Source organism: Oncorhynchus mykiss, chromosome 21 (assembly GCF_057628025.1).
Source record: "Oncorhynchus mykiss isolate SJ-2025 chromosome 21, ASM5762802v1, whole genome shotgun sequence".
Taxonomy (NCBI): domain Eukaryota; kingdom Metazoa; phylum Chordata; class Actinopteri; order Salmoniformes; family Salmonidae; genus Oncorhynchus; species Oncorhynchus mykiss.
Genome location: NC_143042.1, coordinates 40,158,158 through 40,186,040, shown reverse-complemented (window position 1 = coordinate 40,186,040; position 27,883 = coordinate 40,158,158). Strand labels below are relative to the sequence as shown.

Below are 27,883 nucleotides of genomic sequence, written 5' to 3'. Positions count from 1 at the left end.
AAGCTCATGAGACATTTCTAAGTTATATTATTTAATAATCAATGGGTACATATCATTAATATATAGGTCCAAAAATGTATGTAGTAGCTGCAGATTACCACTTTAAGTCAAAGGGAAAATGTAGCTAAAATATGTAGATTGGGTTTAGGGCACAAATCTGAACCTCTATCTTCTCTCTCCCCCAGGTATCTCAAAACTACGTGCGTGTGTCATTCCTATCGCTCAGATCAGATGAGTAGCTGAAGTAAAACTTTTATAATACACCTTCCTTACCATTGTTGTACACTTTGCAACCCCCTCTTGCTGCAACTGACTATCCCAAACTCTCCTACCCCTATGTATTACTTTATAGGTGCAGTGTACCTGTATGACTGCCCCCGGCAGCACTACATCCCCATTTACCTGGTGGTAATGGGGGCCTCCGGCCTGGCCCTAGCCCTGCTCTCCTGCCTACCATGTGCCCAGGACTCAGATGACATGGCCCCCAACCTCCTAAACCACCTCTGCACCACCTGGAGCACCCTGGCCTCCCTCTTCCTCTTCTGCTGGTTCATCAGCGGTGAGTCTGAGAGACCGTGGGAGAGAGAAAGACGATGTGGTAGGATAGAGAAAGAACACGGTGTGTGTGTGTGTGTGTGTGTGTGTGTGTGTGTGTGTGTGTGTGTGTGTGTGTGAGAGAGAGAGAGAATAGGAAGAGAGAGAGAGGAGGAAGTGTTCCAGCACACTTTTAAACTCTTCCAAGAACTAACTGATTCCCACCAAAAATACAACGTTACAGTATCTCAAGCTGTGACAGTGAAAGACTTGCGAAAATAACAGACTTGTGTGAGTTTTACACTCTGTTAGGAAACATTTACTTGACAAAATGACTGTCTTTTCAACTTCATACCAAAGGCCTCTCTCTTTCTCTTTCTCTTTCTCGCTCTCACTCTCTCTCTCTTGCACTCTCGCTCTCTCTCCCACTTGCTCTCTCGCTCTCTCTCTCTCTCTCTCTCTCTCTCTCTATATATATATATATATATATATATATATATATATATATATATATATATATATATATATATATATATATATATATATATCTCGCTCTCTCTCTACCTGTCTAGGTAACGTGTGGATCTACTCCATCTATCAGCCCAATTTCAACCAGACACTGACTGAGGACCCCTACTGCAACAAGACCTTGTACCTGTTTGCCTTCTGGACCACCACTCTAGCTTACGTTGTGCTGGGCCTTCTGCTGCTTGGGGGATGCTGTATGCTTGTCTGTGCCTTTATACTGGGCAAGAGGGACCCTGATGACAACAGATCATGAGGGAGAGGATGAGAGGAGGGGAGGAGAGGAGACAACAGTACAAGACAGGAGGAGGAAGGGAGAGTAGAGGGCAGTAGAGGAGAGGGGAGAAGAGAGGAGCGGAGCGGAGGAAGATCGTATTGGAGAGGAGGAGAGGGGAGGAGAGGGTGTATAATGTTTACTAAACAAACGAGAGAAATCAATTGAATAACGAATTATTGGTTTTAACTGTTATTATACATTACTGTGTTTCTGTATGAGAAATGTTGTTGCATTCATTCTCATTAGCTCAATTTTAAACTATTTTTAAACGTTATTAAATGTATTAAAGAAAATATTCAAATTGTGAATAATGTGCCTGTGTTTCATGTTATGATCCTAGTCTGGTGTAGGTATATGATTGTATCAGTGATTCAGTTTAATCTGCAGGACAAAACTGTTTTTGTATCACAATTAGTCAGTGATACAGGTCTATCAGAGCCACATTATTACCGGTTCTTACCTTCTGGGTAACTGTTGCATTTCCATGCCTAAGGTATATTGTTAATACATTATATATCTCTATGGATAGCTCTACGTAATCATTGACTAACAAACATATCAGGCTTACTGTTATGTGTTGGACTGGGAGCCTTACAACCCCTGAGATCAAAATGAAAGTGAAAGATTCAGCTACTTGAGAATCCCAGACGAACCTTGTTCAGTTTAAATGTTACTCCATTTGAACTCTTTGTACAGCTATTTTCTTTCATTCAATGCTTTCGATATGCCCTATTCACCGATAACATCACAGGATACTTCTTATCTGTATGATTTGACAAAAACAGTGCTTTAATTAGTCTGAGCTGCACAAGGCCTATCTATATGAGCTGTCTTATTTGACACATAATATTTTGGTGTCCCCAACCTGGCTTAAAATACATAAACTCCTTTCAAATATTTGAGCTGCACTGATTGAGTTGCCTTGTACAAGGGAATCAATTGAATAATCCCAAAAGTGCAAAGTTCATGCTAAATCAAACGCCATTCAAATTACCAAGACAGTTAGAAGCCTTTCAAAATCACTGGGTTTAAATATATTAAATATACAATATACAAAAGTCTACAGTCAATCACAGACTACAAAAAGAAAACCAGCCCCATCGGGGACCCCGATGTCTTGCTCCGAGACAAACTAAACAACTTCTTTGCTCGCTTTGAGGACAATACAGTGCCACCGACACGGCCCGCTAGCAAAACCTGCGGATTCTCCTTCACCGCAGCCAACGTGAGTAAAACATCTAAACGTGTTAACCCTCGCAAGGCTGCCGGCCCAGACGGCATCCCTAGCCAGGTCCTCAGAGCATGCGCAGACCAGCTGGCTGGTGTGTTGACGGACATATTGACGGACATGTTCAATCAAAAATTATCCCAGTCTGCTGTTCCCACATGCTTCCAACATTGTTCCTGTTCCCAAGAAAGCTAAGGTAACTGAGCTAAACGACTATCGCCCCTTAGCACTCACTTCCGTCATCATGAAGTGCTTTGAGAGACTAGTCAAGGATCATATCACCTCCACCCTATCTGGCACACTAGACCCACTCCAATTTGCTTACCACCCCAAAAGGTCCACAGGCGACGCAATCACAATCACACTGCACACTGCCCTAACCCATCTGGACAAGAGGAATACCTATGTAAGAATGCTGTTCATTGGCTACAGCTCAGCATTTTACACCATAGTACCCTCCAAACTCATCATTACCCCACCCTGTGCAACTGGGTCCTGGACTTTCTGACGGGACGCCCCCGGGTGGTGAGGGTAGGAAACAACATCTCCACCCCGTGGATCCTCAACACTGGGGCCCCACAATGGGACGGCCTACAGGGAGGAGGTGAGGGCCCTCGGAGTGTGGTGTCAGGAAAATAACTTCAAACTCAACGTTAACAAAACAAAGGAGATGACGTGGACTTCAGGAAACAGCAGAGTGAGCACCCCCTTATCCACATCGACAGGACAGTAGTGGGAAGGTGGAAAGTTTTAAATTCCTCGGCGTACACATCATGGACAAATTGAAATGGTCTACCCACACAGACAGCGCCACTTCAACCTCAGGAGGCTGAAGAAATGTGGCTTGTCACCAAAAACACTCACAAACTTTTATCACCGCCTGGTACGGCAACTGCTACACCCACAACCGTAAGGCTCTCCAGAGGGTAGTGAGGTCTGCACCACGCATCAACGCAAACTACCTTCCCTCCAGGACACCTACACCACCCGATGTCACCGGAAGGCTTAAAAGATCATCAAGGACAACAACCATCCGAGCCACTGCCTGTTCACCCTGCTATCATCCAGAGGGCGAGGTCAATACAGGTGCATCAAAGATGGGACCGAGAGACTGAAAAACATCTTCTATCTCAAGGCCGTCAGACTGTTAAAAAGCGATCATTAACATTGAGTGGCTGCTGCCAACATACTGACTCAAATCTCTAGCCACCTTAATAATAAAAAATTGGATGTAATAAATGTATCACTAGTCACTTTAAACAATGCCACTTAATATAATGTTTACATACCCTACATTACTCATCTCATATATATTCACTGTACTCTATACTATCTACTGCATCTTGCCTCATGCCACATATTGTTATTCATTCCTTTGTTGTTGTGAAATTGTTAGATTACTTGTTAGATATAACTGCATGGTACTGTTAGTCCATAGTAACATGTCAAACAAAGTATAGAATAAATCTTTAGGATGTTTTTAACATAAATCTTCAATAATGTTCCAACCGGAGAATTCCTTTGTCTGTAGAAATGCAATGGAACAGAGCTTGCTCTCACGTGAACGAGCGTGGCCAGCTCGTGGCTCTCTGGCAGACCTCTGACTTGTTCGACTCCACTTCACAGTAGAAGCATCAAACAAGGTTCTAAAGACTGTTGACATCTAGTGGAAGCCTTAGGAAGTGCAACATGACCAATATCCCACTATATCTTCAATTGGGAATGAGTTGAAAAACAACCAACCACAGATTTCCCACTTCCTGGTTGGAGTTTTTCTCTGTTTTTTTCCTGCCATATGAGTTCTATTATACTCACAGACATCATTCAAACAGTTTTAGAAACTTCAGAGTGTTGTCTATCCAAATATAATAATATATGCCTATATTAGCAACTGGGACTGAGTAGCAGGCAGTTTACTCTGGGCACCTCTGGGCACCTTATTCATCCAAGCTACTCAATACTGCCCCCAGCCATAAGAAGCTAGTGTTCAGCGAAATAACAACACAATGTCAAATACAGGTATCCTAGACAAATACAGTAAGTAACATCCAATCACATTAACCGTCACTCTTTCGCGGGAATTCCACTAAGGGTCTGTATGAAGCCAAACGTAGCTGCTGATCATGTTGGTATCTGTACTGATGGTGCAAAAGCCATGATGGGAGACATAGTGGAGTGGTAACGTGCGTGCAAGCAGTTGCTCCCGACACCACTTGGGTGCACTGCAGAATCCACTGAGAGGCTCTTGCCTCCAAGGGAATGCCTGACAGCTTGAAAGACGTTTTGGACACTACAGTGAAAATTGCTAACTTTGTTAAAGCAAGGCCCTTGAACTCTCGTGTATTTTCTGCACTATGCAATGATATGGGCAGCGATCATGTAATGCTTTTACATACAGAGTTCATATGCAAGAATGGCTGGAGCCAGCCATTCTTGCATGGTCCTCCTTAAGTCATCATTAATAATTCAGTATTATCATTTTTTTCTCTTTGTCTACAGGTAATGGGATGACCTGGAGTGTATATCCACCCAACTATGATCAGACCTACGGGAGCAAAACATACTGTGACAAAACTGTTTACATTCTCTACCTCTATCATATTGGACATTGCAAGTTCAGTGACACTGTCTGCATGGATTATCAAGTTCTTTCAGCAATTTGATGTCTGTGGTGATAGTTTCAGTGTTGCTTTCTGTGAGTGCTGCTGAAGATGTTATGGGAGGTGTGTGCTGTAAACACTCCAAACTATGGGAGTGCTGTGGCGGTGAGGGGACGTTAGTACCTTGGCAGGCTGTGAGGAATGTATGGCAACATAAATGTCATACAAGCTGACAATGTTTACGGGCTGCCTGGACAGGAGTGATCTCAGGAGTAATTCTTGGGGTGTTTTGAGATTTTTTTGACTAAAGGATTTTTGACTTGCCTTGTTGCTGAACCATCCAGTCTATTTGTCATATACTGTAAATCAACACATTGGTATGCTAATAAAATCAAACAACATCTTCCCCATTGAGTTCAATCAGAAATATACAGTACATACTATATGCATTATCATTGGGATACACTCATTTGAAGTGTTGCAACGATCAAGTGGTGTCTTGGGGACTATTTTCAAACATCCTGCCTTAAAGATTACAAACTAGTGTTCTGTTCATTAATGTAACTCTGGTAACTCTGGCTTTTGCAATGTTAGTCTTTGAAAAGAGAAAATGCAAAGGAAATGGCTGCTAAGAATAATTCTCTATGCAGGGTATGTAACGATGTTCGTCTGAGGAAGAAGGAGTAGAACAAAGCTCAGCGTGGTACTTGTTCATATTTCCTTTAATACACTGAACACTAAATACAAAAGAAGAAGAGAATAAATGAAAACCGAAACAGTCCCGTATGGTGAAAACACTGAAACGGAAAACAACTACCCACAACCCATAGTGGGAAAACAGGCTGCCTAAGTATGGTTCTCAATCAGAGACAACGATTGACAGCTGCCTCTGATTGGGAACCATACCAGGCCAAACACCTAGAAATATAACACACAGAACCAAAACATAGAATGCCCACCCCAACTCACGCCCTGACCAAACTAAAATAGAGACATAAAAAGGTCAGGACGTGACAGGGTATGAGTTGTGTTGTAGAGTGTGGTTAGGGGGTGGTTAGGGGGTGTTGCAATGGTTCTGCTTTGCCCTGAGGGTGCATTTCAAAACATCCTACCTCAATGGTAGAAGTTTCAAAGTTGACTAATTATGGCACAAGCTGTGAGGCTACATGGTAACGGAAAAGCAAAAATCTTGACAGATTCACTCCTTCACAAAAGAGAGGTAAGAGATACTCACAAAATAAAACATATTTTATGTATTGAATACTGTATACTTTTATCAACAACTAATTTTAGAGTTCAGTGTTTATTTCCACGTCATTTGGTAACCATTCATTTATGATTTCAGCATTTGACATAAAGTTAATCAAGTAAGAACCGATATCTACGCTGGTTTTTATCTTATTCATCATTTATTGGTGGTGGCACATTGTATAGTAGTGAATAAAAACTGAAACTAGTATAATTAAATGTCGGAGTCTTTGCTGTCTGCAATTTGGTAAATAAAACTTTGAACCTGGAACCATCTATCAAATAATTTAAGTTGAAATGACTGTTCAGAGACCAATCCTGTGTCTAGTCCTTTTAGATTTAAAGGACTCACAAAAGATGGAGACTTCACAGAGGTCTCCCGTTCTGTCATCCTGTCTGATCTCAATAATAGGTACAGTAGTTACCTCTCATATAACAAACGAATGTTCAGTGTTTTCAGGATGTTGTCGAGTTTGTGATCTCTTGATCTCTCTGTCTACAGTTGTGCTGAATATCATCCTGTGGATGTTTCTAATGTCAGCAGTGGGATTAGGTGTGTACCTCATATTTCCTTTCCTCTCCATACTCCTTACTGCGAGAATGACATTGATGGTGGATAAGATACTGCAAGATGCCTAAAACCACCCTTTGAGAGAAACTGACATACTGTGTATATAATCAATCTCCACTTTCTTCCTTTAGGGGCTATGCACCTTCATGACTGCCCCTTACAGCCTTATATCCCCATCTACCTGCTGGTGATCGGGCTGACGTCCATCGCCTCCCTGCTCCTAGCCTACCTCAATAACACACTGGAGACTGGCTTCCTGAGCCTACTGTGTTCCTCCTGCATCTTCCTCCTCCAACTCTTCAACCTCGGCTGGTTCATCACAGGTAAGCAAGAGGGATGAGGAAAGGAGATTGAGGGAAGGGAGAAGGAGGTGGCAATAGACACATAGGGGCAAATCCTATCTTCCACTTAAGTCAAATTTTCACTTGCATTCATGCATTAATGTCAATGGGAGACTAACTGAAAGGATTTGCCATGTAGAGAGGCTAGGGGAAACAAGAAATTATGTGTTGAAGTTTTGGTGCACAAACCGGTCAACCAGAACACTTGAGCACAGGAAGTTGCAGAATAGCCTAGCACCACCAACTTCACATTGTCATTCCCAATACATAGACTCCACAGTATGTCACAAAGTAAACAGTAGCGTTATTTCCCAAAATCTGTATATACAGTGCATTGGGGACTACTTTACTATTTCCACATTATGTTACGTTACAGCCTTATTCTAAAATGGACTAAATCGTTATTTTCCCTCATCAATCTACACACAGTACCCCATAATGACAAAGCAAAAACAGATTTTTAGAAATCTTTGCAAATGTATTAAAAATAAAAAAAACTTAAATATCACATTTACATGTATTCAGACCATTTACTCAGTACTTGGTTGAAGCACTTTTGACAGCAGTTACAGCCTTGAGTCTGCTTGGATATGATGCTTCAAGCTTGGCACACCTGTATTTGTAGAGTTTCTCCCATTCTTCTGTGCAGATCCTCTCAAGCACTGTCAGGGTGGATGGGGAGCGTCGTTGCACAACTATTTTCAGGTCTCTCCAGAGATGTTCGATCAGGGTCAAGTTAGTTCTGGCTGGGCCACTCAAGGACATTCAGAGATTTGTCCCGAAGCCACTCCTGCGTTGTCTTGGCTGTGTGCTTAGGGTCGTTGTCCTGTTGGATGGTGAACCTTCACCCCACTCTGAGGTCCTGAGCGCTCTGGAGTGGGTTTTCATCAAGGATCTCTCTGTACTTTGCTACATTCATCTTTCCGTCTATCCTAACTAGTCTCCCAGTCCCTGCCGCTGAAAAACTTCCCCACCGCATGATGCTGCCACCACCATGCTTCACCGTAGGGATGGTGCCAGGTTTCCTCCAGACGTGACACTTGGCATTCAGGCCAACTCCAAGTGGGCTGTCATGTGCCTTTCACTAAGGAGTGGCTTCCGTCTGGCCACTATACCATAAAGGCCTGATCGGTGGAGTGCTCCACAGAGGAACTCTGGAGCTCTGTCAGAGTGACCATCTTGTTCTTGGTCACCTCCCTTTCAACCAGAGTGGTTGAAAAACAAGTTTTAATGACTCCAACCTAAGTGTATGTAAACATCTGACTTCAACTGTATGTAAATAAGGTATTTCTGTTTTTATATTTAATACATTTCCAGAAATGTCTAAAAACCTGTTTTTGCTTTGTCACTATGCAATATGTGTTTCAAAATGCTTTGTGATGTAGTCACAACAGACAAAGATATATAGTTAATCAGACATTACCATGCATGTTGTTTACCAGCACATCAAGTACATGAAGACGGTAAGTAACAATTGGTTTCCGTTCCCTGTTTCCTGTGCAACTTCAATACCACCGCCACTCTCTGTTGTCATCTATGCATAGTCACTTTAATTAACTCTACCTACATGTACATACTACCTCAACTAACCGGTGCCCCGGCACATTGACTCTGTACCGGCACCTCTATGTATATATTGTTATTTTTTCTTCTCCTCTTTAACTTGTTACTTTTATCTCTTATTCTTATCCATATTTTCTGAAACTGCACTGTCGGTTAGGGGCTCATAAGTAAGCATTTCACTGTAAGGTCTACTACACCTGTTGTATTCGGTGCATGTGACTAATAAAATGTTATTTGATTTGATCAATAGTGCTACAGTATTGTGTGTAGATTGATGAGGAAATTGCTTTATTTAAACAATTTTAGAATAAGGCTGTAACGTAACAAAGTGTGGAAAGAGTCAAGGGGTCTGAATACTTTCTGAATGCACCGTACCTATTATTGTCTGACATTATTCCTTGTTTTTCTCTGTATCTTAAGGGAGTGAGTGGGTGTACTCCATATATCCCCCAAACTATGACACGAATGGTGGAGAGAAGTACTGTCAGAGGAAGATATACCTGTTTGCTTTCTGGTTCAACAGCCTGGGCAGCATCTGTATGGCTGTGGTGTTCTTCTGTGGAGTGTTCTTCATCTTCCTTGCCTGTGTGAAAATGGCATTTAGGGGACACCATCTACTCCATTCACATAAGAGATCGTATGGTGTGGACGCTTGAGAACTCCATGGCACAGAAACCTCACTAACATGGTTTTGCTGTTCTTTCTTTCTTTCTTTCTCTGTCTGTCTGTCTGTCTGTCTGTCTGTCTGTCTGTCTGTCTGTCTGTCTGTCTGTCTGTCTGTCTGTCTGTCTGTCTGTCTGTCTGTCTGTCTGTCTGTCTGTCTGTCTGTCTGTCTGTCTGTCTGTCTGTCTGTCTGTCTGTCTGTCTGTCTGTCTGTCTGTCTGTCTGTCTGTCTGTCTGTCTGTCTGTCTGTGTGTGTTGGTGGTGCCTAGAGAAGTGGGTATACAATAATTTTCCCAAATGTTCTGCCCGGTGAAGGAAAGTCACACTGTGTGAAAAATAGTTTTCCCATAGTTTTTCCAGGTATTCACTCTCAATTGCAATTATTATTTTTTACCATATCAGGAGACAATTTTGGGGTCTGGAAAAAATCTAAAAATCAATATTTGGGGAGGTGTAGTTGCCATTTAATTCAGTTTCACACCATGCAAGATACCTTTTGGCTAGTGGGGTTTCTGTAGCCTAGTGTACAACGTACAAGTCAGAAGTTTACATACACTTAGGTTGGAGTCATTAAAACCTCATTTTTCAACCACTCCACAAATTTCTTGTTCACAAACTATAGTTTTGGCAAGTTGGTTCAGACATCTACTTTGTGCATGACACAATTCATTTTTCCAACAATTGTTTACAGACAGATTATTTAACTTATAATTCACTGTATCACAAGTCCAGTGGGTCAGACGTTAACATACACTAAATTGACTATGCTTTTAAACAGCTTGGAAAATTCCATATAATTATGTCATGGCTTTAGAAGCTTCCTTATATGCGTCGCGGAAGTTAGAATAACAATGATCCAGGGTTTTACCAGCCCTGGTTGCACAATCGATATGCTGATAGAATTTAGGGAGTCTTGTTTTCAGATTAGCCTTGTTAAAATCCCCAGCTACAATGAATGCAGCCTCAGGATATGTGGTTTCCAGTTTACATAATGTCAAATGAAGTTCGTTCAGGGCCATCGATGTGTCTGCCTGGGGGGGAATATATGCGGCTGTGATTATAAACGAAGAGAATTCTCTTGGTAGATAATGCGGTCAACACTTGATTGTGAGGAATTCTAAGTCAGGTGAACAGAAGGACTTGAGTTCCTGTATGTTGTTGTGATCACACCACGTCTCGTTAATCATAAGGCATACCCCCGCCCTTTTTCTTACCAGAAAGATGCTTGTTTCTGTCGGCGTGATGCGTGAAGAAACCAGCTGGCTGTACCGAATCCGAAAGCGTGTCTCGAGTAAGCCATGTTTCCGTGAAGCAAAGAACGTTACAGTCTCTTATGTCTCTCTGGAATGCTACCCTTGCTCGGATTTCATCTCCCTTGCTGTCAAGAGACTGGACATTGGCGAGTAGTATGCTCGGGAGCGGTGCGCGATGTGCCCGTCTAAGGAACCTGACCAGAAGACCGCTTCGTCTGTATCTATATCCACAGTAAAACTAGTCCTATATTGACATAACCTGAAAGGCCACTCAGCAAGGAAGATGCCACTGCTTCAAAACCGCCATAAAAAAGCCATACTACGGTTTGCAACTGCACATGGGGACAAAGACCGTACTTTTTTAGGAAATGTCCACTGGTCTGATGAAACAAAAATAGAACCGTTTGGAGGAAAAAGGGGGAGGCTTGCAAGAACACCATCCCAACCGTGAAGCACGGGGGTGGCAACATCATGTTGTGGGGGTGCTTTGCTGCAGGAGGGACTGGTGCACTTCACAAAATAGATGGCATCATGATGATGGAAAATTATGTGGATATATCGAAGCAACATCTCAAGATATCAGTCAGTTAAAGCTTGGTCGCAAATGGGTCTTCCAAATGGACAATGACCCCAAGCAAACTTCCAAAGTTGTGGCAAAATGGCTTGAGGACAACAAAGTCAAGGTATTGGAGTGGCCATCACAAAGTTCTGACCTCAATCCTATAGAAAATGTGTGGGCTGAACTGAAAAGGTGTGTGCAAGCAAGGAGGCCTACAAACCTGACTCAGTTACACCAGCTCTGTCAGGAGGAATGGGCCAAAATTCATCCAACTTATTGTGGGAAGCTTGTGGACGGTTACCCGGAACTTTTGACCCAAGTTAAACAATTTAAAGGCAATGCTACCAAATACTAATTGAGCATATGTTAACTTCTGACCCACTGGGAATGTGATGAAAGAAATAAAAGCTGAAATAAATCATGCTCTCTACTAGTATTCTGACATTTCACATTCTTGCAATAAAGTGGTGATCCTAACTGACCTAAGACAGGAATTTTAACTTGGATTAAATGTCAGGAATTGTGAAAAACTGAGTTCAAATGTATTTGGCTAAGGTGTATGGAAACTTTTGACTTCAACTGTAGACCTACATTGTAAATGTGATGGCAGAGTTCGCTAAAAAAAAGAATGCCCTCCCGATTGATAAAAATCCTAATGATATCATTCTGTCAGGTAGGCCTACTTTGGAGTCATTTAATTGTGAAGGTTCTTTTGGTAAAGCCTTGTTTACTCAAACAGCGCCTGATGACTGAATTGCACTTTGCAAAGATTCAAACAAGACTTCGGACTAAACGTTTTCAATACCTGGTTTGCATACCCATTGTTCCCTTAGTTAGCATATACTGGTAGATATCATAAGTTGAAACGTCTTTCCTACCTACCCTACAGGCTCCCATTGGCTGATCGCAACCAAGAGGTGCATACGGCACCTACTTACTGTACTGGAGTGTGAGGCCAGTCACAGCCTCCCTATTCATACATTTCTCTTATCTAGACCAGGCTGGCAGCCTGGACCCATCTTCCTCTACTACTCTCTTCACTGCCTGAGCATATTACACCTTCAGTACTACTCTAATCCTGGCAACCTCAACCTGCCTTTCTCTCAAATCAAAAATCAAATAAAATGTATTGGTCACATACACGTGATTAGCAGATGTTACTGCGGGTGTAGCGAGATGCTTGTGCTTCTAGCTCCGACAGTTCGGTAATATCTAACAAGTAATATCTAACTAATTATACAACATATACCCAAATCTAAGTAGGAATGAATTAAGACTTTATACATATGGACGAGCGATGCCAGAGCGGAACGGACTAAGATACAGTAGAAAAGTATAGAACACAGTATATACATATGAGATGAGTAATGCCAGATATGTAAACATTAAATTACTAAGATACCATAGAATAGTATAGAAAACAGTATATACATATGAGATGAGTAATGCAAGATATGTGAATATTATTAAGTGAATGAGATACCATAAAATAGTATAGAAAACAGTATATACACATGAGATGAGTAATGGCAGATATGTAAACATTAAATGACTAAGATACCATAGAATAGTATAGAATACAGTATATACATATTAGATGAGTAATGCAAGATATGTAAATATTATTAAGTGACTAAGATACCATAGAATAGCATAGAATACAGTATTTACATATGAGATGAGTAATGGCAGATATGTAAACATTAAATGACTAAGATACCATAGAATAGTATAGAATACAGTATATACATATTAGATGAGTAATGCAAGATATGTAAATATTATTAAGTGACTAAGATACCATAGAATAGTATAGAATACAGTATTTACATATGAGATGAGTAATGCCGGATATGTAAACATTATTAAAGTGACTAGTGTTCCATTCCTTAAAGTGGCCAGTGATTCCTAGTCTATGCCTATAGGCAGCAGCCTCTAATGTGCTAGTGATGGCTGTTTGACAGTCTGATGGCCTTGACCTTTTTTTAAATGTAACTCTTGCAGGAAGACACATCTGCTGACAATCTCTTTAAGTGTTCAAGAACCATATGCTGTCATGAAGCCCGTGCATATTCCATGTGATACATTGGATTTTGTTGGTCTACTTTGTACTATGAGGCGCTTGGCCTTTTTAGGGCTTTTAAACTTAAACTTCTCTCCTAATGTACCAATAAAAAAAGTTTTGATTATGTCATTGTACATAAAATGGAGAAAGAGTGTTACTTAAGTACTGTGGCCAGGTTGTATTACCTTAAATTCAATTGTACCTACCTTAAATTAAATTAAAGTATAGTGGCTGGTGGGGGTCTACTTGGGGAGAGTGGGTCCACCAAGTGACTGAAATGGGATGAATGGAGGCCCCATGCACACCTCAGAGAAGTGTCTGATGCCCTCCCAGTCACCCCATCAGAGTCCCCTGGATTAAGCTCCTCTCGATTTTCACCAATAACCACCATTGAATCTTCGCTAGAATGACAAACAAGGAATGATAATTATTTGACATCCTTTCCTAGTCTTTCAGGACTCTTATTCATTTTACAGCGGGTTTGCAAGTCACAAAAAAACAATACAATTAATGCAATTCTCCCTCTTTTACCCCACCCAAGCCAAGCGTATCCCAAACTCCCATCTTTTACTCACCCTTGCCCACCCACGCCACGCTTGTCCCCACGCTCCCATTCTTACACACATTCTCGGAGCTCTACGGACAATTCCTTCAACCTCATAGGTTAGTTTTTTCTCTGGCATGCACAGTCAACTATGGAACCTTATATAGACAGGTGTAGACTGCCATCACTGGCTACCACCCGGTTACTCAACCCTGAACCGTAGAGGCTGCTTCCTTTTTGGTCACTTTAATAATGGAACACTATTCACTTCAATAATGTTTATATACTGCTTTACTAATTTCATATGTATATACTATATTATATTCTACTGTATTATAGTTACTCCTCCATTGCTCGTCCTAATATTTATATATTTCTTAATTTCATTATTTTACTATTAGATTTGTGTGTATTGTTGTGAATTGTTAGATATAACTGCACTGTTGGAGCTAGGAACACTAGCATTTTTTCTACACCCGCAATAATATCTACTAAATATGTGTATGTGACCAATAAATGTGATTTGATTTGTGTGCCTTTCCAAATCATGCCCAATCAATTGAATCAACTCAATTTCGAGGCTCATAGCTAAGGGTCTGAATACTTATGTAAATAAGGTATTTCAGTTGTTTATTTTAATACATTTGTAAAAATTCTAAAAATCTGTTTTCACTTTGTTATGGGGTATCGTGTTGATTGATGAGGGAAATAAATAATTTAATCAATTTTAGATTAAGGCTGTTATGTAACAAAATGTGGAAAAAGCCAAGGGGTCTGAATACTTTCCAAATGCACCGTAAACTGGTCTTGGGCATCACTACAGCCTGCTCAGGGCTTCATCGATGCTTGTGAATTCCATCCTCTGTGATCCCTTCCATACCCAAAGCACTGCCGGGAATCAGAGTTGATACTTGATTCCGTTTTCCTCCAGTGACTACAAATATTAATTGCACAAAGCCTATTATTTGGCAGGGAATACTATTTGTAGATCAGTGATTCTACACCTCACTTTGCTCAAGCTGATCCTCTACAACAGACCTAATCCCTGAACATCAGAGGTTATAAAAATGGGGCAATTAGGACAGTTAAAGGGGAGACTATGAATCCAATCAGAAAATATATAACATTTGCCTTGGCAAATCGCGCTGTTAAGACACTGATGCCCTTTGCAACCACGTACCTATGTGAGATTGGATTCTCGGCCCTCACTAGCATGAAAACTAAATACAGGCACAGACTCTTTGTGGGAAATGATTTAAGACTGGGACTCTCTCCAATACAACCCAACATTGCAGAGTTATGTGCATCCTTTCAATAGACAAATAAGGTTTTAAGGTTTTATATGTAAGATTGCTATATAAAGAGCAAAATAATTGATTATTATTATATTATTATTTGTGCCCTGGTCCTATAAGAGCTCTACGTCACTTCCCACGAGCCGGGTTGTGACAAAAACTCCCACTCATTCTTATGTTTAATAAATGTATCATATAGTGTGTGTCTGGCAGGCTTACAATGATGGCAAAAAAACTACATTTCAGAGTGCTCCGAACCTGGTGCTAGAGGGGGTACGCAGCTGGAGGTTGAATGTCTGAAGGGGTACGGGACTATATAAAGTTTGGAAACCACTGATATAGCCTATACATATTGGATAAAGGCAAAATCATTTGGGCATTTTTGGGGCTTGGGCTCATTGCATTTCTTTATTGTAGGGCTCAAAAAATGTTTTTAATACTTGGCTCACCAGGCTCAGGTAGCATCAGGTTAGAGTTTTCATGCTGATCATCAAAGCTGTCACGATCGTCGTAAGAAGCGGACCAAAACGCAGCGTGGTAAGTGTTCGTCATTTGAATGGAAAAACGTAACACCCCCAAGGTGCGGACTCCGGCCGCAAAACCTGAACCTATAGGGTAGGGTCTGGGTGGGCATCTGTCCGCGGTGGCGGCTCTGGCGCTGGACGTGGACCCCACTCCACCATTGTCTTAGTCCGCTTCTGTGGCCTCCTAGGAACGGAGACCCTCGCCACCGACCTTGGACTGGCAACCCTACTAAAGGGCCCCACTGGACTGAGGGGCAGCTCCGGACTGAGGGGCAGCTCCGGACTGAGGGGCAGCTCCGCACTGAGGGTCAGCTCAGGACTGAAGGGTAGCTCAGGACTGAAGGGTAGCTCAGGACTGAAGGGTAGCTCAGGACTGGCTGACGGCTCTGGCAGCCCCTGGCTGGCTGGCGACTCTGGCAGCTCCTGGCTGGCGGCTCTGGCAGCTCCTGGCTGGCTGGCGGCTCTGGCAGCTCCTGGCTGGCTGGCAGCTCTGGCAGGTCCTGGCTGGCTGGCGGCCCTGGCAGGTCCTGGCTGACTGACGGCTCTGGCAGCTCCTGGCTGACTGACGGCTCTGGCAGCTCCTGGCTGACTGATGACTCAGGACAGACTGGCGGCTCAGGACAGACTGGGGGCTCTGACGGCTCAGGACAGACTGCCGGCTCTGACGGCTCAGGACAGACTGCCGGCTCTGACGGCTCAGGACAGACTGCCGGCTCTAGCGGCTCAGGACAGACGAGAAACTCTAGCGGCTCAGGAAAGACGGGAGACTCTAGCGGCTCAGGACAGACGGTAGACTCTAGCGGCTCAGGACAGACGGGAGACTCTAGCGGCTCAGGACAGATGGGAGACTCTAGCGGCTCAGGACAGACGGGAGACTCTAGCAGCTCAGGACAGATGGGAGACTCTAGCAGGTCAGGACAGACGGGAGACTCTAGCAGCTCAGGACAGTCGGGAGACTCTAGCAGCTCAGGACAGACGGGAGACTCTAGCAGCTCTGGAGAGGAGGAAGGCTCTGGCAGCGCTGGACAGGCGGGAGACCCTGTAGGCAGAAGACGGAGAGACAGCCTGGTACGGGGGGCTGCCACCGGAGGGCTGGTCCGTGGAGGTGCCACTGGATAAACCGGACTGTGTAGGCGCACTGGCGCTCTTGAGCACCGAGCCTGCCCAACCTTACCTGGTTGAATGCTCCCCGTAGCCCGACCAGTGCGGCGAGGTGGAATAGGCCGCACTGGGTTGTGCTGGAGAACCGGAGACACTGGTAAGGCTGGTGCCATGTACGCCGGCCCAAGGAGAAGCACTGGAGACCAGATGCGTAGAGCCGGCTTCATGGAACCTGGCTCGATGCCCACTCTAGCCCGGCCAATACGAGGAGCTGGAATGTACCGCACCGGGCTATGCACCCGCACCGGGGACACCATACGCTCCACAGCATAACACGGTGCCTGCCCGGTCTCTCTCGCTCTCCGGTAAGCACAGGAAGTTGGCGCAGGTCTCCTACCTGGCTTCGCCACACTCCCTGTGCCTCCCCCCCAAGAAAGTTTTGGGGCTGCCTCTCTGGCTTCCTACCGCTCCGCCGTGCTGACTCCATTTGCCGGTATCCCTCCTCACACTGCTCCAGAGAATCCTAGGCGTGCTCCCCCCACCTGTCTATCTCCTCCCAAGTAGTGACATAGTCCAGATCTCGCTCCCATGTCCAGAAATCCTGACATCGCTGCTGCTGCTGCTGCCCATTACCACGCCGCTTGGTCCTTTTTTGGTGGATGATTCTGTCACGGCTGTCTTCGTCCTCCTCATCTGACGAGGAGAAGCGAGAAGTATCGGAGGACCAATACACAGCGTGGTATGTGTTCATGATGATACTTTAATTAAAGAAAGCACTGAATACAAAAACAATAAACGAATAACGACCGTGAAGCTATAATAAGAACTGTTGACACAAACACTACACATAGACAATCAGCCACAACCCACAATGACAAAACAGGCTACCTAAATATGGTTCCCAATCAGAGACAACGACTAACACCTGCCTCTGATTGAGAACCATATCAGGCCAAACACAGAAACAGACAAACTAGACATCCAACATAGAATGCCCACTCAGATCACACCCTGACCAAACAAAACATATAAACATACAAAGCAAACTATGGTCAGGGCGTGACAAAAGCTCTAATCAAATCCAGACATATTCATATGCTTCATATGCTTCAATAATCCTTTTTATTGACACTTCCGGTTTTGACATACCGGGTACCCTCTGGAATGGAACATTTTTAAAATATCAGGAAATATTCAACCCTAATGGGTATGTATGATAGCCATTTTTATGTCAGAAAATGTAGAGAGGAAAGGTTAACTATTCTCAGAACATAAATGGCTAGCCTATTTTCATTCGCTATAGAAATAACTCAACAACTTCCCCAACTCTGTTAAGACCACAGTATTTGGTGAGATATGCTTCTCTGCCTCCACTAAGCACACGTAAAAGCGCAGGTACTCTGAATGATAGCTATTCTGACACTGTTGAATAGTTCAATGCCTGTAAATAGGGCTACACCTTATCAGCTAGAATAACTTTAACGTCTTCACCAAGCTCTCCTAAAAAAAACATTAAGAACATATTGGTCTTGAGTGTCAGTGGATTCGCACGTTAATATGGATAGCCTTTCAGTTTTTTTTAACAGACTGCGCCTCCGTTCTTTAAATGTGTGTTAAATAATGTGTGCATTTTGGGATTGTCAACTTTTCTGAGAGGGATGTTGGTGCTTGCAGAAGCCATATCCTGAGCATTTACGTTTTTACATGTATTTTTATAGTGAATAAAAATGGCTACTTTTTTCGGAAATAGATTACATTTCCTTAGAAAAAATGCCTATTATTCTCTTATATAATCTTGATAACAGACAATTAAATATGATTTATGTTGATAGCTAATTTCCTTAAGATATGTGCATTAGGCTAAAGTGTAGGTTGCTGATGAGAATAATTGCAGGCAAACATTTAATTTGAGTCAATCCACATGGTTGGGAATTTATTTTGGACTAATTTGATCATGTATTAGTGTTCACACGTGACAATTAATTCACACATGGTGTGAGAAGGTGCAATATCGCCCACTTGAGGTCTGGATGATCGAAATGCGGTGTAGAAAAACAACTCTCCAAACAAAAAAGTGGGTATATGGGCATATACCTATAGCCCGTACACCACTGTATGTGTATGCAAGCCTTTCTGTCACTTTAATTACAAAATAAAGCTAGCAAGAAAACTGGTCACCTTGCAAAATATGTAATTGTATGTATTCTTTGAATGTGTGTTTACTGTAGTCTCAACAGAACAACGAAATGCCTGGTTCCGCTGTGGCTGGTGGCACATTGCAAATCTCCCCAAAATGACGCACACGTTCAACCAACCAATGGTGTAGAGGTCAACATTACATAAGCGTGAGTTAGTCCCTTCTGATGTATGATACATTTGCAAGACAAAACCAACTTGTGCGCTGCTGCCTGGTGCCGTAATTTGAATGAAGTTGTCCTACTCTGATCTCCAATTTCTCAGTTTCAAAAGGATTCAATGTTGCATAGCCTACTTGTGGAAGACCCGTTTCGATTCCAACTGATATGGCAGGCAAGTGCACTAACAATAGAGAGACAGCTATCTTTTATTGCCAACAGTATTTTAAACACAGAGTAGGACAATCCTAAATGTGACAGAGTTAAATGTGCAGAGTTAAAAGCATTACGTTTGTAAGTGTGTGTTGTTTGTCTTTCTTCTGTATCCTACTCATATCCCAGGCACAGACAACGCAAAAGTCAAGGAGCTCGTTTTAAAGTGCATGCATGCACGGGAAATGGCATATTGCCCTTACAGCCGGTTCCCGGTCGGTGCCGCCATATTGACAGCAGATGGCGCTATAATTACGGGTAATAATCTTAGTCAAGGAGCTTAGATATTACTGACTGATGTCACTTTTCCTCTCTCAGCCGCACATTTGACATTTTATGCTTACAGTCAAATCGATTTCGACATGTAATATGTTGTCCTTTGTGTGTTTGTTTGTGTAATAGGTTGCAATGTGGAAAATGCCTCTTTTGGGCTCACAGTGTGTGCTGAGCGAACAGCAATACAGAGAGCCGTAGCAGAGGGACACAGGAAATTCAGTGCTATCGCTGTTACATGGTGAGATACTGGCCCAGTTGCCCTTCATATTTATACCTTCTAAATTACTTCTACAACTGGTGAGACTGAACATATTGAATTGTCTATAACCATGATCTCTAATAACCAGGCTAACCATGCCTCTGGCTGGCTGTTTTTTTTCCTTCTCTCTCTCTCTTCAATTTCCATTTAATTACATTTTCAATTTAAGGGGCTTTATTGGAATGTGAAACATATGTTTACATTGCCAAAGCAAGTTCGCTCTCTCTCTGTGTGTGTGTTCTGTAGTGACATCAAAGATAGTTTTGTTGGACCTTGTGGAGCTTGTCGGCAGGTGCTCATTGAGGTAAGGTCACCACTGATATTTCACAGAACTAAATATAATAATATATCCACAGGCAGCAGGCAGGGATTATGTTTGTATGTTTGTACACAATGTGCCTCTAAATCTTTATAAAAATGTTACTACTTATAGTTAGTTACATTTTATATGTGTATGTGTATGTGTATGTGTGTGTGTGTGTGTAGTTGTCAACTGTGTTATAAGTCACTATCTCTCTCGCTCTTTCTCTCTCTCCCCAGTTTGGAACAGATTGGGTTGTGTACTTGACTAAGCCAGATGGCTCATACAAAGAAACCAGCCTCAAAGAACTGCTCCCTCTAGCTTTCTCCCCAGCCCACCTAGGACATTAACTGACACAGCCAAGGACATAGCCATAGTTAGCCTACACAGTTACAGTAATTCACACTGTATAGATATGATATTACACATTCAAAATACTTCTTCTCGCCACATTCCAATTGGACGTAGTGGTACAGCCAGGCAGAATTTATATTTAGAAATATTATATACCATTTTTTTTCAGAAGAGGAAATACAACTATGTTCAACTACCATTAAAATGACTGTTTGCATTAAATAAAACCATATGATTTTAACGTTTGTGTGTATTCATGTATTATTATTGTATTTGCATATGATTTAGTAAAAACATGGAAATAAAATAATGTTTGCTATAATTATATGGCTAGCTAGGGGCTCCCGAGTGGCGCAGCGGTCTAAGGCACTACATCTCAGTGCTAGAGGTGTCACTACAGACCCTGGTTTGATTCCAGTCTGTATCACAACCGACCATGATTGGGAATCCCATAGGGCGGTGCACAGTTGCCTCGGTGTCATCCGGGTTAGGGTTTGGCAGGGGTAGGTCATTATTGTAAATAAGAATTTGTTCTTAACTGACTTGCCTAGTAAAATAAATAAAAAATAGCTAGCCATTTGGTAAAAGTGGGAGTTTCCAGTCACTTCCGGAAACATGAGTCGAAAATAGGTCGAAAATATACAGTAGCTTCAACATAGAAACTGTGAGGCTGTTGTCACATGGTAAAAGTGAGCATTTCCAGTTAGTTACTTCCGGAAACATGGAGGCTGTTGTCAGTGAATTGGTAGCTCCCGAAGACCTTTTGGTAAATTTACGTTTTATAATTCTCTTGATTTATAACAAAGCTGTATCATGTTTAGACAAAACCGTGTCGGAGATACCCAGCTTTCCAGATACACTCGTTAATATGTGATCAAACGTTTACAACAGTTAAGGTGTAGAAGTGAAACATATGCTAACGTTATCTAGCCATATTGCTAGTAGCTAGCTAGCTACAGTAACGTTAGCTGTCATTCCTTACACATAATCACTAACACTAGCTGCGTTCTGTTGAGTCGTTTTGCCTAAATACACAGTATGCAGATATGTATGAAGCCTTTTGATGGATATTTCAATCCAACGAAACGTTTAAAAGCCAAGTGTTTAGCGCATTGTTGTGTTTTTCATATTGCATCTTGAATGTTGTTCGACCAACGTTAGTTAGCTTGCACAACCTTTATTTAACCAGGTAGGCTAGTTGAGAACAAGTTCTCATTTACAACTGCGACTTGGCCAAGATAAAGCAAAGCAGTTCGACACATACAACAACACAGAGTTACACATGGAATAAAAAAACATACAGTCAATAATACAATAGAAAAAGTCATATATATATATATATATATATATATACACTATGTGCAAATGAGGTAGGATAAGGGAGGTAAGGCAATAAATAAACCATGGTACAGAATTAATTAGAATATAGCAATTAAACACTGGAATGGTAGATGTGCAGAAGATGAATGTGCATGTAGATATACTGTGGTGCAAAGGAGCAAGATAAATAAATACAGTATGGGGATGAGGTAGTTGGATGGGATATTTACAGCTGGGCTATGTGCAGTGATCTGTGAGCTGCTCTGACAGCTGGTGCTTAACGCTAGTGAGGCAGATATGAGTCTCCAGCTTCAGTGATTTTTGCAGTTCATTCCAGTCATTGGCAGCAGAGAACTGGAAGGAAAGGCGGCCAAAGTAAGAATTGGTTTTGGGGGTGACCAGTGAGATATACCTGCTGGAGCGCGTGCTACGGGTGGGTGCTGCTATGGTGACCAGTGAGCTGAGATAAGGCGGGGCTTTACCTAGCAGAGACTTGTAGGTGACCTGGAGCCAGTGGGTTTGGCTGGAGTATGAAGCGAGGGCCAGCCAACGAGAGCGTACAGGTCGCAGTGGTATCACGCGTGACCATGATATAGCATTAATGTAGCTACTGTACTGTCAACATCATCAACATCAAACTTCCATTACTAAAGGTCCCAGATGAATCTTTTTATTTTACTATTATGACAGGAATACAGTCTTGAAATATGCTACAACAACTGAGATTGTTTATTCTCACTGCCTTCAGTAAATTCACCAGTGAAGACTATCAACACCCTGAACCCACTAAAGGTACCCATATTTGTTCTGTTTTTTGACCATCAGAAATTTGAGAAGAAGTACAATTCTGAATTGGTAAAGGGGGGCGTATCGAAGGAGACCAAGTTTGAATATGCATGGTGTCTGACCCGGAGCAAATATTCAGGCGACATCAAGAAAGGAATCGTATTGCTGGAAGGTGGGTAGCCTACAGTAGTTCTGTACTCGGAAGACAATAAGATATCCTTACAAATGCCTCTCATAAAATAATGATGTACAGTGCCTTCTGAAAGTATTCAGACCCCTTGACCTTTTCCACATTTTGTTACATTACAGCCTTATTCTAAAATGGATTCAATAAATAAAAATCCACAGCAATCTACACACAATACCCCATAATGATGAAGCAAAAACCATTTTTTAAAACAGAAAAACCTTATTTACATAAGTATTTGGACCCTTTGCTATGAGACCCGAAATTGAGTTGTGGTGCATCCTGTTTCCATTATTCTTGAGATGTTTATATAATTTCCCACAGTTGACAGTGCATGATAGAGCAAAAACAAAGCCATGAGGTCGAAGGAATTGTCCGTAGATGTATGTATTTATTTTATTGAGCCTTTATTTCACTAGGCAACTCAGTTAAGAACAAAGTCTTATTTACAATGATGGCCTACCCAGATCTGTTGAAAGGTACCAAAACATTTCTGTGGCATTGAAGGTCCCTGAGAACACAGTGGCCTCCATCATTCCTAAATGGAAGAAGTTTGTAACCACCAAGACTCTTCCTAGAGCTGGCCAAACTGAGCAATCGGGGGACAAGGGCCTTGGTCATGGAGGTGACCAAGAACCCAATCTCTGCAGCACTCCACCAATCAGGCCTTTATGGTAGAGTGGCCAGATGGAAGCCCTCCTCAGTAAAATGCATATGACAGCCCGCATGGAGTTTGCAAAAAGGCACGTAAAGACTCTCAGACCATGAGAAACAAGATTCCCTGGTCTGATGAAATCTTTGGCCTGAATGCCAAGTGTAAATTCTGGAGGAAACCTGGCACCATCCCTACTGTGAAGCATGGTGGTGGCAGCATCATGCTGTGTGGATGTTTTTCAGTGACAGGGACTGGAAGACTAGTCAGGATTGAGGCAAAGATGAATAGAGCAAAGTACATGATGAAAACCTACTCCAGAGCGCTCAGGACCTCAGACTGGGGCGAAGGTTCAGCTTCCAACAGGACAACAACCCTAAGCACACAGCCAAACAATGCAGGAGTGGCATCGGGACAAGTCTCTGAATGTCCTTGGAGTAGCCCAGCCAGAGCCCGGACTTGAACCCGATTGAACATCTCTGGAGCGACCTGAAATAGCTGTGCATCGACGCTCCCCATCCAAGGCTGTAATCGCTGCCAAAGGTGCTTGAATAAAGTACTGAGTAAAGGGTCTGAATACTTGTGTAAATGTAATATTCGTTTTTTTTTTTATATATATAAATGAGCAAAAAATATCTAAACCTGTTTCTGCTTTGTCATAATGGGTATTGTGTGTAGATTGGGGGGGGGGGGGGGGGGGGGCAACTTAATCATTTTTTTGCCCTAACGTACCAAAATGTGGAAAAAGTCCAGAGGTCTGAATACTTTCTGAAGGCACTGAATGGATCTTTTTGGAATGAAATGCTGACATAGTGCAACGTAAAGTGCATTGGCCTACTTAACCCGCCTATAATAATGTTACTGGGACTGTTGCTCAATTTGTTTTATAGAGCTGGTTAACAAGGGATCAAAGGACGATGCCAGAGACTTCCTGTTCTACCTAGCTGTGGCCAACTACAAACTTAAGGTGACATTCACTGTACTACTATATTACCCCCCAGGTTTTAAGAGAGAATTTATTGTAATGAAATAAATGACTCTGTCTCCCATCTCTGTTGAGTTGATTGCGGAAGATATCATTGCACCTTTTACTCAATTGTATCTCTCTCTCGCTATCGCTCCATATATCTCTTTATCATCACAGGATTATGAGAAAGCTCTGAAGTACATCCGCACTCTCCTGAAAAATGAACCTGGGAACAAGCAAGCCTTGGAGCTGGAAAAGCTCATAGACAAGGCTCTAAAAAAAGGTGAATGGCGAAGACAGGGAGCATATATGAAGGCTGGAACGCAATAGTTCTAATTTGAATCCTTTCCTTGTCTCCTTCATGATCACTGATGTGGCGGGACATGACGGGTAGAAGATGGATAGGTGTAAGTAATAAGGGCAATGTTCATGTTTTGACATTCACTTTTCTCCACACAGATGGCTTGGTCGGCATGGCGATCGTCGGGGGAATCGGCCTGGGCGTGGCCGGACTAGCAGGCCTCATCGGATTGGCTGTGTCTAAGGGCCATGGTCCGAGGTCTTAATATGAAGTGTGGAGGGCCTTCACTTTACTAACACACGTCAAAGAAAGACTGACGACATGCATTCTCTTAACTTCTCCCCCATAACAAATTCAACTAAGGTTGGAAATGGATGGTGTTTCCAAAGATCAGAAGATCACCCAATGATCTTCCAAAAACATCCTACTCACATTCTCCATGGAATAATGTTTGGGGATTGGTTTCTGAAAATAGCCTTAATTTCACTTAAATTGTCTTTGTATTTTAACAGGTGTTTTGATTCCAGTGAATTTGACATGTGTATGTACAGAAGTATATTGTGCCACATTTTGTCTTCCATATTATGCAGTGTAAATAAGGGTGATGAAATATGTAGCTGAATGGAATGGCATGTCTTGACTTACTGCCCTCAGTATGTTAGTTAGCATGCCTCCTGAGCATATAATTATGGTGGATTTTGTAATCGACTTCTTTATAAGTGCAATGATACTTCAATTATTATTGTTCTCTGTATCATTCATTTAGAAAGAAAGCATTGTAGTTTAGGGAAGTGTCTTAGTTTTAGAGGTAAGTGTACTTGTGTTGTGATGTAGTGTCCACGCCGGTAGCAGTGTCTCTATTGTTGGTCAGAATTAGGCAGCTGTGATGTGGGTCACTCATATAATGCCCACAGGGGGCATCCTGTCTTAGGGATGCAAGTTGATGTTTACTGGGATGAGTCTTGTCCTGGTGGCAGAACTGAGCAATTTCCGCTAGATCGGCCAGCTGCAAAGTCAAAATTGTCTACATTGTGAAAATTAACGATAACAAAGAATAGGTTTTTGGTGTTAAGGTTAGCAGTGTGGTTATGTTTAAAATCTGATTTTATTACTTGGCTGTGCCAGCTGGTGGCCACTCTGCAGAGCTGCCTCCAGAATAAGATTAATGACAAAAAATCACTAACCTGCCTTAGGGATAGGGTCAAGATGAATACCCAACTAGTTTGTCTTTCATTTGCAGTGTACATGTAATAATAACAGTATTTATCCACAATCTAGCACCATTTACTCAAGTGATCGTAATAACAGGATACTAACATGATTATGATTGTTTTGTATCTGGTGTAATATAATACATCAACATTCCAAGACTTATCAACTTTTGATTGTCAAGGAATTAATTTAAAGTTGGTATGGTTTCTTAATGTACACATTTGGAATGCACTGTTGGAGATAGGATACATCATTGTCATCATAATCCTTGCAGATGTTCAGTATTAACCAACCACACGTTTGGGTCACTGCATGCTTTGTTGTGTTTTGAATTGTTATAAATTATCAACAGGTTGGAAGGAAATGAATAAAGGGCAGAGCTAGTATACACGCACAATGTTGGCAGACCCATCTCCCAGTCTGTTCAATCTATCAAAGTCATTCTCTAAAGGGATCGTCTATTGATCGACCAAAGTACAGTTTGCACTCCTCATCCTCCCTGACCTGCTCGCGTTGTTTTCACACGTCTAACTGGCATTCTCTTTACTGTTGACGTGCATGTGCCAGGGTTGTGTTCATTATGGCAAACCGTAGAAAAAGGTTTTGCAACGGAAAACAAAAACAAGCATTTCTTATTAGTTCAGGTAGCCTACTCCAGGTAGCCCTAGTTCATGTAGATCCTCCCTGTTTCAGTCCATTTTCTTCTGTTTGGAGCGGGTTGAGAGTTTCAAATTCCTTGATTGTAAACATCACTAAGGACCTATCATGGTCCAAACACACCAAGACAGTCATGTAGAGCACTCCCCAAAGCCTATTCCCCCACAGGAGGCTGAAAAGAGGCTGAAAAGATTTGGCATGGGATCCTTAAAAAGTTATACAGCTGCACCATCGAGTGCACTGGTTGCAGCACCGCTTGGTATGGCAACTGCTCGGCATCCAATCGTAAGGCGCTACAGAGGGTAGTGTGTACGGCCCAGTACATTACTGGGGCGGAAGGGTAGCCTAGTGGTTAGAGCGTTGGACTAGTAATTGAAAGGTTGCAAGTTAGAATCCCCGAGCTGACAAGGTACAAATCTGTCGTTCTGCCCCTGAACAAGGCAGGGGCAGAACGTTCCTAGGCCGTCATTGAATCAAAGGATTTTACTGACTCTTTTGCACAGGCTCGTTGTATGCTCACTGTACTCTAACCACACACACATACGTACTAAACTAACACTCCCAACACACACACACGGACAAACACACACATGCATATTGACGCCACAAACACACACACATAAACTCAGCTTTTTCAGGACCCTGTCTTTCAAAGATAATTCGTAAAATTCAAATAACTTCACAGATCTTCATTGTAAAGGGTTTAAACACTGTTTCCCATGCTTGTTAAATGAACCATAAACAGTTAATGAACATGCACCTGTGGAACGGACTTTAAGACACTAACAGTTTATAGACGGTAGGCAATTAAGGTCACAGTTATGAAAACTGAAAGAGGCCTTTCTACTGACTCTGAAAAACACCAAAGAAAGAATCCCAGGGTCCCTGCTCATCTGCGTGAACGTGCCTTTGGCATGCTGCAAGGAGGCATGAGGACTGCAGATGTGGCCAGGGCAATAAATTGCAATGACCGTACTGTGAGACGTAGCTGATCATCCTCACAGTGGCAGACCACGTGTAACAACACCTGCACAGGATCGGTACATCCGAAAATCACACCTGCGGGACAGGTACAGGATGGCAACAACAACTGCCCGAGTTACACCAGGAACGCACAATCCCTCCATCAGTGCTCAGACTGACCGCAATAGGC

The 27,883-nt window shown here is 42.4% G+C and overlaps 4 protein-coding genes across 4 annotated transcripts; all 4 read left to right on the top strand.

Moving 5' to 3' along the window:
- Positions 1 to 336: 336 nt before the first annotated feature.
- On the top strand, positions 337 to 1,644 carry LOC118942807 (transmembrane protein 272-like). The gene is made up of 2 exons (XM_036956517.2): positions 337 to 559; positions 1,107 to 1,644. Exons 1-2 carry the CDS (start codon positions 337 to 339, stop codon positions 1,313 to 1,315), a joined length of 432 nt encoding a protein of 143 aa, XP_036812412.1. The 3' UTR covers positions 1,316 to 1,644.
- A 4,544-nt stretch (positions 1,645 to 6,188) lies between these two features.
- LOC118942789 (transmembrane protein 272-like) lies at positions 6,189 to 13,568 on the top strand. The gene is made up of 5 exons (XM_036956496.2): positions 6,189 to 6,383; positions 6,741 to 6,824; positions 6,915 to 6,965; positions 7,115 to 7,306; positions 9,308 to 13,568. The coding sequence occupies exons 2-5, from the start codon at positions 6,770 to 6,772 to the stop codon at positions 9,541 to 9,543; spliced, it is 534 nt and encodes a 177-aa protein (XP_036812391.1). The 5' UTR covers positions 6,189 to 6,383; positions 6,741 to 6,769; the 3' UTR covers positions 9,544 to 13,568.
- Positions 13,569 to 19,222: 5,654 nt separating this feature from the next.
- On the top strand, positions 19,223 to 20,889 carry zgc:103586. Its single transcript, XM_021577997.3, has 5 exons — positions 19,223 to 19,420; positions 19,588 to 19,716; positions 19,861 to 19,972; positions 20,240 to 20,297; positions 20,534 to 20,889. Exons 1-5 carry the CDS (start codon positions 19,414 to 19,416, stop codon positions 20,642 to 20,644), a joined length of 417 nt encoding a protein of 138 aa, XP_021433672.1. The 5' UTR covers positions 19,223 to 19,413; the 3' UTR covers positions 20,645 to 20,889.
- A 225-nt stretch (positions 20,890 to 21,114) lies between these two features.
- LOC110500580 (mitochondrial fission 1 protein) lies at positions 21,115 to 26,470 on the top strand. The gene is made up of 5 exons (XM_021577996.3): positions 21,115 to 21,414; positions 22,794 to 22,926; positions 24,484 to 24,560; positions 24,738 to 24,843; positions 25,020 to 26,470. The coding sequence occupies exons 1-5, from the start codon at positions 21,370 to 21,372 to the stop codon at positions 25,124 to 25,126; spliced, it is 468 nt and encodes a 155-aa protein (XP_021433671.1). The 5' UTR covers positions 21,115 to 21,369; the 3' UTR covers positions 25,127 to 26,470.
- Positions 26,471 to 27,883: the final 1,413 nt, after the last annotated feature.

Coding starts and splice junctions, on each gene's coding strand:
- LOC118942807 (XM_036956517.2), top strand. CDS start 337: ATGTATTACTTTATAGGTGCAGTGTACCTGTATGACTGCCCCCGGCAG. Junction 560..1,106: donor CTTCTGCTGGTTCATCAGCG/GTGAGTCTGAGA, acceptor CTACCTGTCTAG/GTAACGTGTGGATCTACTCC.
- LOC118942789 (XM_036956496.2), top strand. CDS start 6,770: ATGGAGACTTCACAGAGGTCTCCCGTTCTGTCATCCTGTCTGATCTCA. Junction 6,966..7,114: donor AATGTCAGCAGTGGGATTAG/GTGTGTACCTCA, acceptor TTCTTCCTTTAG/GGGCTATGCACCTTCATGAC. Junction 7,307..9,307: donor CCTCGGCTGGTTCATCACAG/GTAAGCAAGAGG, acceptor CTGTATCTTAAG/GGAGTGAGTGGGTGTACTCC.
- zgc:103586 (XM_021577997.3), top strand. Junction 19,717..19,860: donor AGATGGCGCTATAATTACGG/GTAATAATCTTA, acceptor TTTGTGTAATAG/GTTGCAATGTGGAAAATGCC. Junction 20,298..20,533: donor GTCGGCAGGTGCTCATTGAG/GTAAGGTCACCA, acceptor CTCTCTCCCCAG/TTTGGAACAGATTGGGTTGT.
- LOC110500580 (XM_021577996.3), top strand. CDS start 21,370: ATGGAGGCTGTTGTCAGTGAATTGGTAGCTCCCGAAGACCTTTTG. Junction 21,415..22,793: donor TAGCTCCCGAAGACCTTTTG/GTAAATTTACGT, acceptor TTTGACCATCAG/AAATTTGAGAAGAAGTACAA. Junction 24,844..25,019: donor AGACAAGGCTCTAAAAAAAG/GTGAATGGCGAA, acceptor TTCTCCACACAG/ATGGCTTGGTCGGCATGGCG.